At 39.9% G+C, this 12,407-nt stretch overlaps 1 protein-coding gene across 1 annotated transcript; it reads left to right on the forward strand.

The window, feature by feature from the left end:
- The first annotated feature begins 1,954 nt into the window (after positions 1 to 1,954).
- On the forward strand, positions 1,955 to 11,674 carry Mrps14 (mitochondrial ribosomal protein S14). Its single transcript, XM_020165993.2, has 3 exons — positions 1,955 to 2,073; positions 6,596 to 6,754; positions 11,031 to 11,674. The coding sequence occupies exons 1-3, from the start codon at positions 2,029 to 2,031 to the stop codon at positions 11,211 to 11,213; spliced, it is 387 nt and encodes a 128-aa protein (XP_020021582.1). The 5' UTR covers positions 1,955 to 2,028; the 3' UTR covers positions 11,214 to 11,674.
- The last annotated feature ends 733 nt before the right edge of the window (positions 11,675 to 12,407 follow it).

Consider the following 12,407-nt stretch of genomic DNA (forward strand, 5'->3'; position numbering starts at 1 on the left):
TCCCCAGTGCAACAGTGCTGAGAGGGTAGACTTTTAAGAAGTGATTAGCTCATGTGCCAGTGGATTAGTGTCATTGTTATGGGAATAGGTTCCTTGTCTTGAGAGTGGGCTTGTTATGATAGTGAGTTTGGCTATTCGATTTGCTCTCACTTTCCTGCTGTCCACCTTCTGCCTGGGATAGCACAGCAAGAAGGTTATCATCAGATGCAGGTCCCTTGACACTGTACTTCCAATCTTCCAGAACCAAAAAATAAATTTCTGTTCTTTATAAATTACATGGTCTTAGGTACTCCATTATTCAGCACAAAATGGACTGACATTATGTATATTGTACCACAGTGGTACATGGCTGTAATCCCAGCTACTCAAGAGGCTGAGGTGGGAAGATTATAAATTGAGTACAGCCTGGGATACAAAGTGAAACAGGGAGACATCATCTCTGAGAAGAAAAATTAATGCTTTCAGGAGTTTCCAGGTAGCTGAAGGTGTGGGGTTCCTGCAGGATGGGAAGGACCTGGAAGCTCTGCAGCCCTTCCCCCATGCTTTGCCCTATGCATCTCTTCCACCTGTCTGACTATATGTATCCAGTGTACTATCCTTTATGGTAAACATGTAAATAACTAGCAGGAAGCATTTCTAATGGACTGGGGAGGGTCTGACTGTGGCCAACTGACAGGAAAAGACAGCAGCTTCCAGGACATGAACCCCCACCAGGCCTGAGAGCACTACATCCTGGGCTACCTCTTCATCTGCCACTACTTTGTCATCTTCCACAGGGCAAACAATCAGGTCCACCTGACTCCTATAGCTTAAATTGAACTGAGTCTTTCAGCCTCTTCCCAGTCTTGTGGCCTCAGTCTTGTGCCCACTCTAGCTGTATGTAATTCTCCAGGCTGTTTTTCCTATGGGATAGGGAAGGTGGACTCTTGGCCTTGTTCTCTGTCATACCAATAATATAAAAACCTAAACTACTGAGGAAAAAAGATGTTTTCAAAATTAGTTGTAGAAAAAGGAAGCAAAAGTTCACAGTGCAATCATTTCATGAGCTGATTATAGAAGATATGCTTCAATTGTGGGGAGGGAGACAAAGGTGTTACATGGGCTTGAGACAAATGCCTGCCTGATGCTGGCCTAGGACTTTTCTGATTCTACCTGACAGGGGATCATGCTGTCTTTTCCTGTCAACTGGCCACAGTCGGACCCTCCCCAGTCCATTAGAAATGCTTCAATAGGGGGCCACACATGGTAGCACACGCCTATAGTCCCAGCTACTGGGAAAACAAGTGGGAGGATCTTAAAATGGAGAGAACTTATCTGAAAAACAAACTACAAGCAAAAAAGGACTAGGTGCATGGTTCAAGTGGTACAATGCTTGCTGGCAAGCTGAAGCCCTGAGTTCAATCCCCAGTACAGGAGGGGTAGGGGGAAGGAATGTTCCAAGACAAAAGATAATTGCGCTGAAGACCCGAAAGTTCCCTGAACTAGACTGAAACCAGCAGGTTTTAAAGGGCAATTCCTCGACCCCCTCCGGAAGAAAATGTTTAAGCCCTTCTCACCTAAAACCCCAAACAGATATGACATACAAATGGGAGCTTTATCATCGTCATCACCAACATCAGAACCACCAGAAGAGTGGAAATGAGCTATCTTCAAGATGTACAGGAAAGATGCCAAGGGCCGGCAAGTCAAGTCGTCACCTACCCTGAGTGGAGAATATAGGAGGAACAGTAGGTTGGGAGGGACCGAAAGGGACACAGGAGAAGAGAAATTGAGGATGATGACTGGTAGATAAGGGCGTTGGTAGTTTCAGAGGGTGGGGAAAAGGGATAGAAAGAGCCAAACCCGAGAAGAATCAGGTTACGCCTCCATTACCAAAATCATCCTTTCAGAGTTGTGATTTCCGTGAAATACCGCGAGAGTGCAAAGCCCACCATCCTCCTTCCGGTAGGCTCCCTGCGGCCCAGGTCCCGCCCCTCACGCCCTTCTGTATCCGGTGCCGTCAATAAACTTGCGGTTTCGGAGGACAATATGGCGGCCTCCATGCTAGGCTGTGTGTTGCGGACGTTCCGGCAGGTGAGGCGAGCGATTTATCGCCATCTTACCTCTCACCCCGGAATCCCGTAACCGGCGGGCTCCCCACCTCGCGGCCCACCTTGCCACTTATAGTGCCTAAGGGTTCTGCCACCTATTTCCTCCGCCGGCTTGGTTTAAGGAAGCTCTGAGCTGCAGATGAAAATTTGGTATTCGTTGCATATAGCAAACTAACATTGAAAGCTGAGGGGTGGTCTCAGATTTATAAGGGACTGAGTGTAGGTACAGAAAAGTCCGAGGATTGAGGCTTTAGAGGCTCCGACCGTGCAAGGAAGACTAGAAGCCGTCAGCCAGGGGGAGGAAAACCAGGGGAATGTGGTAACCTGGAAGCAAGTGATGACAGCATTTCAGTGGTTAGAGAGCTAGGAGCTCTCTGCTAAAAAAGAAGAACTGCGAATTGGCTGTAGAGTTTATTAGCGTGAAGATTGGCGGGACCTTGATGATAGCTGTGACCACGGTGTAGTGGGGCGGAAACGTTCAAGAGAGAATGGGGGAAAAGAAATGAGAGACCACAAACAAAAACAAGACAAAAAAGAAAGGAATTGGAGATCAGGATCATGGACAGCTCCTTAAAGGAATGTTGCTGTTAAAGACAAGCCAAAAAAAAAAAAAAACAAAAACAAAAAAACTACAAGGAAAGGAAAGCTGAGAGTGGGTGGTTTTAAAGTGGCAGAAGTGACAGCATGTTTGTATGTGGAAAGGAAAGAGCCTCTTGGGGTAGGGGAGGGGAGAATTACTGGATCTATCCTTTTGTGCAGGCAAGAGGTAGTGGGGTCTTGTCTATGAAGCTTGGTCTCAGGACTTGGACAGTTCATGTGTAGCAGTGTTGGCTAGTAAAAATATGATTTAAAAAATTGCTAGTAGCTATTTTTAAAAAGTAAAAGGCTGATGAAATTAATTTTAATATTTTATTTAACCAGTATATCCAAAAATATTTCAACATGGGAACAATATAAAAATGATTTATGAGGCATTTATATTCTTTTTTTATACCAGATTTTCAAAATCTGGTTTGCATCTTACACTTAAAGAACATATCAGTTTGTATACTAAATTTTCCACCATTACAATAGAAAAATGCGGTTCTATCAAAACAATAAAGTTGCTTAACATTTTAAATTTTAGTTAAAAATAAAAAATTAGTTGTATTACTTACACTTCAAGTACTTAATAGCCATATATATGGTGGGTGTCTACTGTATTAGAGCAGATCTAAATAACAGGAGAGAATGTAGAATAGATACAGGTGCAGGTAAGCGAATAGGCGTGATACTGGGGGTTTGTGGAAATTTAACAGTTGTTCCGATTGCTTCTAATTTTATTATTAAGGAGGTATTGAAGTCATCAACTGAGTGTGAGAATGTGGGAGCAGATGACAGAGATTTAAGAAAAATGATCACCTCTAGTCCCAACTACTCCGGAGGAAGTAGGATCACTTGAGATCAACCTCAAAACAAAGGAGTGGAGGAGAGGGGGGAAAGAAAAGAGACAATATAAAATAGTTTGGACAGGAAGAGAAGTTGGGAGAATTAAAATAAGGGCAAAGAAGTAAGAGAGGAACCAGGAAATTGAGAGTGTGTTTCAGAAAGCATTGTATTTATAGTCCGTGGAATTTAAGGTGGAAGAGAGAGGATCAATGTAATGAAGAAGGTCCCAGAGAGGTTGTTATTGGGGTGTTAGAAGGAGAAACTAGAAAGATGTGACAGAATGAGATATACAAAACTTAGGAAATAAAGAGGTTTGAAGTAACAAAAGACCTATAGCATGTAAGTTAGTAGTTGGTGTGGAAGACATAATGATTGAAGGGTAGGAGTTCAAAGAACAGAGAAGTTAGGGTATGATTTCACATACATCCAAATCACCAGGATTTAGGAAGATTATTGGAGACAGTGACAGTAAGGGAAGACTGCAAATTGTTGACTTATGACAGGGAGTGGCAAGGGCTAAGATAGATGACTACAACTAAGACAGGTAGTGAGAGGTTAGCCCAACGGCATGAGAGCCAAAGCCAGGAGTTTTGAGAAGGGAAGGAAGGTCTGGTTGCTGCAAGGAAGACAACAGCCCTACTTCTAGGCCCAGTGGTGGGAGATAAAAGAGCTACAGGAGAAGCTGTTGGGAGGGATTCAAGATTCAGCTACAGTGATAAGGTAAAGGAGATGTCAAAAGAAGAGATTGAGAATTTAGAAAAATTTGATCATGGTAGATAGACCCTGAATTGAAGAAGGCCCAGTGGAAGTATTTTAGGAGGTGAAGAGGGGTAAGAAGAGGGCAAGATAGGGTGTATACCGAGCTGAATAGAATATAATCTTCATCTAAAGCACTTATAAATTGGTAAGAAAATATTCTACAGTAGAAATGTGGACAAAGGACATGAAACATTTATAGAAGAAGTAATATAGGCCAATCAAAAAATTTTGTTTTTGGGCTGGAGTTGTGGCTCAAGCAGTAGAGTGCCTGCTTTGCAAGTGTGAAGCCCTGAGTTCAAACCCCAGTACCACAAAAAGGGGAAAAAAAAATTTTTTTTTTGTTTTAAAGGTATATTTTATAGTCAGAAAAAAAAGTATGCCAAAAAAAAAAAAAAAGAACCTTTTACGAAACAGTAGAGGGGAAGTTGGGTAGGAATAGTTTGAAAAGGCCAGATATGGCAGCTCATGTCTGTTGTCCCAGCTACTTGGTAAGCAGAGATAGGAGGATTGAGGTTCAAGCCAGCTCTGGCAGAAAGTTAGGGAGACTCATCTCAAGAAACAAGTCAAATGTGGTACCCATACTTCTTATCCCAGCTACTGGGTTGGGAAGGAGCTGAGGTAGGAGGATCACTGACCATACAGTCCGTGTCAAAACGTCAGACTGTGAAAAACTAAAAGCAAAAGGGGGCATGGCTCAAGTGGTAGAGTGCCTTCCTAGCAAAAATCAAGGCCCTGAGTTCAAACCCCAGTACCACACCCCTCCAAAAAAAAAGTTTGAAAGAGTTCAAACAAGAAATGTTTACTTTGGGTTTCTAAACCGTAACTCAATTTCATAGATAAAACTAAACCTCACATTGAATTGTTTTCTTTCAGCCAGAATGATTTTCCCCTGGTCTTATGAATATATTTTGCTGATTTCCATGTTTGATTTGGACCAATTGTGCCTTCTCTCCCCTTCCTTAAGCCTCAGCTGTACCAAAATTCTGTTACTCTTTCAAGCCTCCCTTTCCATGACATGTATTTCTACCAAAGTATTCATTTCAGTTATGTGCCAAATTGATAGTTTTATTCCATTTATGCTTGTCTTATTTACAAAAGGTGATTGTAGAATCAGTGTATTTCCCCATGGGACTTTTGTTTAGTGATATGAGCATTGAAGGGGCTTAGTTTATCTTTTGCGAATAGATTGAACAGATGTTGCCATGTATACATTTATTTCTTCTATAAACAGTTATAGGAAGCCATCATTTTCTATAGCTGTAATTTAATTAACATTTAGTATTTCCTCTGGTTGGAGAGAGACTTAAAGACTATAGCAGTCTCTGTTCCCTTTGCCTATTCTGTTAGTTAGAACTATCAACTATCACCATGTAAATATGTGATAATAAGGAATCTACTATCTTCTTATTGGACAATTAGTGCTAAGTAATATTTGGTCAGTGATAATTTCTAAGTACTCTTTGACCTAGAAATTCTACTTTCAAGTATTTATCCTGCAGGTATATGGGAATACACATGAAATGATTTATGTAAGATGTTATTCATCACAACACTGATAATAAATGGTGAGGTAGAGTGGACAGTATGATTGTCCAGCAGTCTGTTGCAGGTTAAATTAATTATGCATCTATCCATTCAGTGGAATGTTCTGCAATTTAAAGAAAACAAGGAAGCTCTTTACATAAAGGTATAAAAAGATCTTTAAGGTATGTTAAGTAAAAAAAGAGAATGAAAATAAGAGGAAAACTGTATACATGTATTGATGTAGACAAAAATCTCTATAAGGATATAGAAGGAGCTAGTAACAGTGGATACCTGTGACAAGTATGTGTCACTATGAGGTGAGAACTGAAGGGAGAGACTTCACTCTATATCTTTTGTACTTTTTCGACTTTTGAGCTTTGTGACTATTAGGCTAAGTTGCTAGAAATATTGTCATCTCCAACACATACATTATTGGCACCCTGACTTAATATGTATCCATAACAATTATTTATTCTGAATTAGGAAGTCTTACTACTTTGAATTATTTTGTTTTTTTCTTTTTTGGTTTTGTGGGGTGATTTTTGAGAGAGGGCCTTACTATGTATCCCAGGCTGGCCTCAGACCCACAATCCTACCTGAGCCTCTGAGTGTTGGGATTGCAGGTGCGTGCCACAATGCTCACCTATTTTGGATTGTTAAGTGATCCAAAACAACTTAAAAAATTAGTAGGTCATAAGTAGTGACTGAAAGAAGATTACAGGATTGAGAAACACTTGGAGAGCCTAGGCCTGACTATCCTTAACCTTCACATGTTCCTTGTCTCCATTTCTTAGGTGGTTCCTTCATCAACTTCAGGCCAAGTTCGAGGTTACTACGTAGACTGGAGAATGTTGCGTGATGTGAAAAGACGAAAAATGGCCTATGAATATGCAGATGAGAGGCTGAGGATCAACTCGCTCAGGAAGAATACCATCTTGCCAAAATATCTTCAGGTTAGTTGAGTCCCTTTCTACCACAAAATCATTAACTCAGATCACTTTTGATACTGTTTTGTTTTCCTTAGTATCAATATAATTTCTGGAGAATAAGATCAAACTCTGAGTCAGTATAATTAGCCTTGAAACTTTGGAGACCACATAGCAATTGGGAAGTTATTTTTACCCAAGGTCTCTCTTCAACTTCATCCCAGTCTTACAACTCTCAAGGCATTAGGAGGCATTGTTGGTTCATGGGACCATGTGCCAGGCACATGACCTAAACTCTTCCATGCTCAGGACCTGTCTTCCTGAACACCCTTGCCCACCTCTTTGGTGACTTCCTTTCTTGTCATGCTCCTCAAGCTGAATAAAAAGGTGTCATCCCTGCTTGGTTTTCTGAAATCTTAAGGACCTGCACCTAAGTGGTGACATTGAACCCCTTCATTTAAGAACTTTAAATGCAAGGCTATTCAGCTTATCAAAAGCTAGTACTTAAAAAAATATATTTATACAAGTTGGAAAAATGATGTGTAGTCTATCATTACTGTGCATCCTTTTAAATCTTGTGTGGATTAAGCCAAATGAGCAGAAAACTAAGTTCTTGGGGTCAGTGTGTTACAGCTTTTACATGATGGCATTAAGCTGTTTACATTTAGGAAGTAATAGGAGGCTCCTGAGAAGCCCAGCTCAAGACGCTGTTGATCATAGAAGCAGAGAGTAGAATGGTTACTGCTAGAAGCTGGTTGCCAAAAGGGGTCTGGTAGGATTAGAGAGATGTTGGTCAAAGGGCACAAACTTTTTCAGTTATATGATGAATAAATGCTGGGAATCTAAAACACAGCATAGTGACCGCAGTCATCAATAATAATAATGTACTATATACCTGGAATTTGCTAAGTAGACTAAAGTATTCTTACCTGCTCCCTAAGAAAAAGGTAACTGTGAGATGAGGGATGCATTAACTAACTTGATTGCGATAATCATTTTGCAGTATATATGTGTATCAATTATGATGTTGTGCACCTTAACTATATGTAAATTTTAGTTGTCAGTTATACCTCAGTAAAGCCAGGGGGAAGTTAAATTTATGTCCCAGTTCTAGCTATCTTACAGGCTTTCTCAGCATGTACTTTTGTATCCCAAGGTGTTTATCTTTTCTATTTTCATCTCCCTTTCTCCAATTTCCTCAGTTGTAAGCTGCCTTAAATATCTTTGAGAACAAGAAAGAGAATGCGTAAATCTCTACTGTCTTATTTAGCACTTAGTCTACCACTCATTGACTTCGTCGTGTTGTGCTGTTTTATATAATTCTCCACATATTTCATAATGGCAATATGTGCCTAGTGTTTGGATGTCAGCAACTATTCTTAATGTTTAATTAAGTTAATTTAGTGGTTTTCATATGCATTATGTAAGTTGTGTCCTTTTAAATGTGTTAGGGTAATTATTTTAATCCCACCACAGTCTAGCATCATATCATGTCATATATGTCAGCACATTTGTTAGATGAAAGTGAATATTACAAACATACATTAACATATGTAAGACTAAACTGCTACTGACAGAACCTTAGCCTACACTACTGCTGTAATCCCTGCTTTTCTTCCCTCAATCATTTTACCCTTACCAGATTCATGTTATTCATTGTAAATGATTTTTTTTTTAATGTAAATCTTATCTCTCAATCTCCTTTACTTCTCCAGCAGTCAGAATCTTTTATCATAGACTTCAAGGCTCTGGGTAATCTCACACTTCTCTAGTCACATCTCAAGCCACATTCCTTCCTACTTAATTATTAGCCCAGAGGTTTCAAATGCATGATTCAAAAATCATAGTGAGTTGAGGCAAAACAAATTCTGTCACATATTTTTCCAGATGACTTTAACAAGGATGTAGCTGTACTATTCATAATAGCTCGAAACTGCAGATGTCCAGCAGCTGTGGGAGCATACTCACACAATGAAAATGACCACCAATGCTGGGTATGTTGACCCATATATATAATCCTAGCTACTCAGAAGGCTGAGATCACGAGAATCACAGTTCAAGGCAAGCCCTGGCAAAAAGTTTGTGAGACTTTATCTCAACTGGCAAAAAGCTGGGCATGAGCCAGGCACTAGTGGCTCACCCCTTTAATCCTAACTACTTGAGAGGCTGAGATCTCGAGGATTGAGGCCAACCCAGGCAAACAGTTTGAGAGGATCCATCTCCAAAATAACCAGAGCAAAATAGACTGGAGGCATGGCTCAAGCTGTAGAGCACTTGCTTAAAACTCAGTCCACCAAAAAAAAAAAAAAAAAAAAAGGCCAGGCTTTTTTTTTGATGATGTGTACTCATCATCATCCCAGCTACAAGGGAGTATAAATAGGAAGATCATGGTCCATTCTGACCCAGGCAAAAAAAAGCAAGATCCTATTTTAAAAATATCACACGCATAAAGGACTCAAGTAGTATATTGCCTGCCTAGCAAGTGTGAGGCCCTAAGTTCAAACTCCAGGTCTACCAAATAAAAAGAAAAAATTACCATCAATGAGTGAGAATCTTACGACACTTGCAACAATATAGGTGAGTCTCACAAACATATTGTTTAATGAAAGAAGCCATACAGAAATAAATAAAAAGAATTATATACTCTATGGATATGTTTACTATACAATTCCCAACAGGAAAAAGTCATCTGTGGTGGTAGTGATCATGATAACTCTAGGCCAGAGCATCAGTGACTGCAAGAAAGCACAGGTAGGGCCTTGGATGTTGTTTTATAATGTAGTGCTAGTTACACAGTTTATGTTCTATTTCTGAAAGTTTACTGAGCTTTATCCTTATGATTTGTGGATTCTTCACTTGATCTTAACTAAAAGACTGAGAAGCAATGATTGATTTGTGGGTTCTTATGATTCTGTTGTTTCATTTTTTTTAAATGGGGAGATAATATGAATATTTTTATAAAATACATATTTATAATATATGTGTAATATTTATCTATAATGTGTATAATCTGTATTTTTATATATAGAGAGAGAGGGAGAGAAGTAGTACTGGGGCTTGAACTCAGGGCTCTGCATTTGCTAGGCAGGCACTGTACCACTTGAGTCATGCCTCCATCCTGAATATTTATGTTTGCCTTGTGAGAAGCACCATTTTAAGATATTTACACACATTCTTTTGATCTTCATGAAAACCCTATGAGGTAGATATGATCATTCCCATTTATAGACAAAAAAACTGAAGCATAGTAACTGTCTAAAATCATGCAGCAAAACAGTGGCAGAGCTAGGATCAAATATGGGAAGCTCTGCTCCAGAATCTGTACTTAATTGTTATACTGTGTTGCCAGTGAAGAGCTGGGTTATCAAAAATTTTTTACTATTTTAATGAGCAGATAAAAGTGGCAAAATGAGAGGAAAAAAGAAAATTGGAACAGATTTTAACCATGGTGTCCCTTGTCCTAGGAATGACTTTTATTCATTTGTTATTTTGAAATGGTGCCTGTCTACCACAGATAATTATCAAGCACTTCCTATACTCCTAGGAGATATCATCTGCCATTATTATTTGTAGCTAGGTTTACAATTAAAAGAAGTAATAGAAATGGAAAATAACTACATTCTGTACAGCACAGTACTTATGTTTCCCATGGTAAGTCTCAGATGTGGTAGTACACACCTGTGATTCCAGATACTTGAGAGGTAGAGACAAGAGGATCACGGTCAGAGGAGAGACTGGGCAAAAGCAGGAAACTATGAAAAACAGAGATGTGAGGAGAGAATCTTGCAGTGTCAGGATGTAAAAAGTATGAGTCTTGGTCCAAGTTGCAGTCAGTCAGGTTTGTGTCTCATGATTGGATTCTCAGCTCCATGTTGTGGATGGCGTGCTGCAGGTGTTCTTTAGTCACATGCTAGCCAACCACCATCACCAAGTAGAACTTCCTGTCTAGGAAGCAGTGCAGCAGGCTGGGAGAGGAGAAGCTGCTGGCTGGCTTGGGCTTGGCTTCCATTACCATGATGCTATACTGCTAGGCCACTGTGCCTCAGCAAACTGCCTCTATGCCACTTCTCGTTTCAGTTTTTAAAAATCATATTGAAAGGACATTAAACATTTCTGGCAGCTTTCTGGTTGTGTTTGTTTCTGCTCAAAGAATAAGTTTTACTGCTGAGTCCAGGGTTCTTTGGGTAAGCTGTGACTGCATTAATCAATCTAGTCCTTTCTTCCTTTCCTTTAAGCATTGACTTAAGCATCTTTAATAAATAAATGCATGTGACTTGTGTAGTAATGTTGTGATTTCCCTTAGGAAGTAGCTGACGAAGAAATTGCTGCCCTTCCCCGGGATAGCTGTCCTGTTAGAATCAGAAATCGGTGTGTTATGACATCCCGTCCTCGTGGTCTAAAGCGGCGCTGGAGGCTTAGTCGTATTGTCTTCCGTCACTTAGCAGACCATGGACAACTTTCTGGGGTCCAGCGAGCAATGTGGTGAATCGGCTCCAGAACCTAGAGGTTTCAGGAAAGGCAGAAGAAACTTCTAATAGAGGAAACTCCAGCTTTTATAGGGGTCCACTGTAGTTGTCTGTTCTACTTGATGCTGTCTATAATGAACCAAGGGCTGGTGGCTTATGTCTCTAATCCTAGCTACTAGGGAGGATGAGATCTGCTGGACTGCAGTTCAAGGCCAGCCCAAGCAAATAGTTCATGAGACCCCCCCCATCTCCAAATTAACCAGAGCCAAATCTACTGGAGGTGTGCCTCAAGTGGTAAAGTGCCTGCTTTGCAAGATGAAGCCCGGTTCAAACCTGTCCCACCAAGAAAAAAAAAATAAAGAAAAAAAGTGAATAAGTTTGGATGTCTTATGTCAGTGAATTATCTTTGCTCTGATTTAATAGACATACTATTCCTATACATGATGTAAACAGTAAAATAAAAATATTCTGTGAAAACATGTATACTGTGCTTTCCTTTTTCTTCAAGTTTAGTCTTTCCATAAAATGTAACATGTAAGGGTTTCTGTATTTTTAAGACTGTTATCTCATAATTTTCAATCCTGGGCTGGCTTCTCTCATTTGCAGTTTTCCTTACTATTGTTAGAGAAACAAATTCAGAGCCAGGGCTGACATTCTGATTATTTAATGTTTTTTTTTTTGCAGTACCGGGGCTTGAACTCAGGGCCTACACCTCAAGCCACTCCATCAGCCCTTTATTGTGATGGGTTTTTTAAGATAGGGTCTCATGAACTATTTGCCCAGGTTGGCTTTGAACCATGATCATCCTTATTTCTGCCTCCTGAGTAGCTAGGATTACAGGTGTGAGCCATGGGCATCTGGCTAATGTTCACGTTCTTTGTATGATAACTGAACAATAGCAACAACAAACACCAAGTTTTTTCTTGTTCTATCTTTATAGGCCTTTGGTACAGAATATACTTCTTTAATCCCCTGAAAATCTACCTAAAGAGGAGAAATTTGTCTGTACAGATATTGCCTGTACTAATCTTTCTTTATAACAGAAATGAGTAAGGACACCAAAGGTTGTCTTATGCAGTAACTCAACAGTGTCATCATCCTACTGATGAAAAGTACACATAGTAGTACGGATGAACCTACTTAGTAACATCAGGAAAACATTCCTGGAGATGATACCTAACTTAAATCTGGAGACATGGGATGAGGAAATTCAT

The sequence above is a fragment of the Castor canadensis genome, chromosome 11 (assembly GCF_047511655.1).
Source record: "Castor canadensis chromosome 11, mCasCan1.hap1v2, whole genome shotgun sequence".
In the NCBI taxonomy this organism is placed as follows: domain Eukaryota; kingdom Metazoa; phylum Chordata; class Mammalia; order Rodentia; family Castoridae; genus Castor; species Castor canadensis.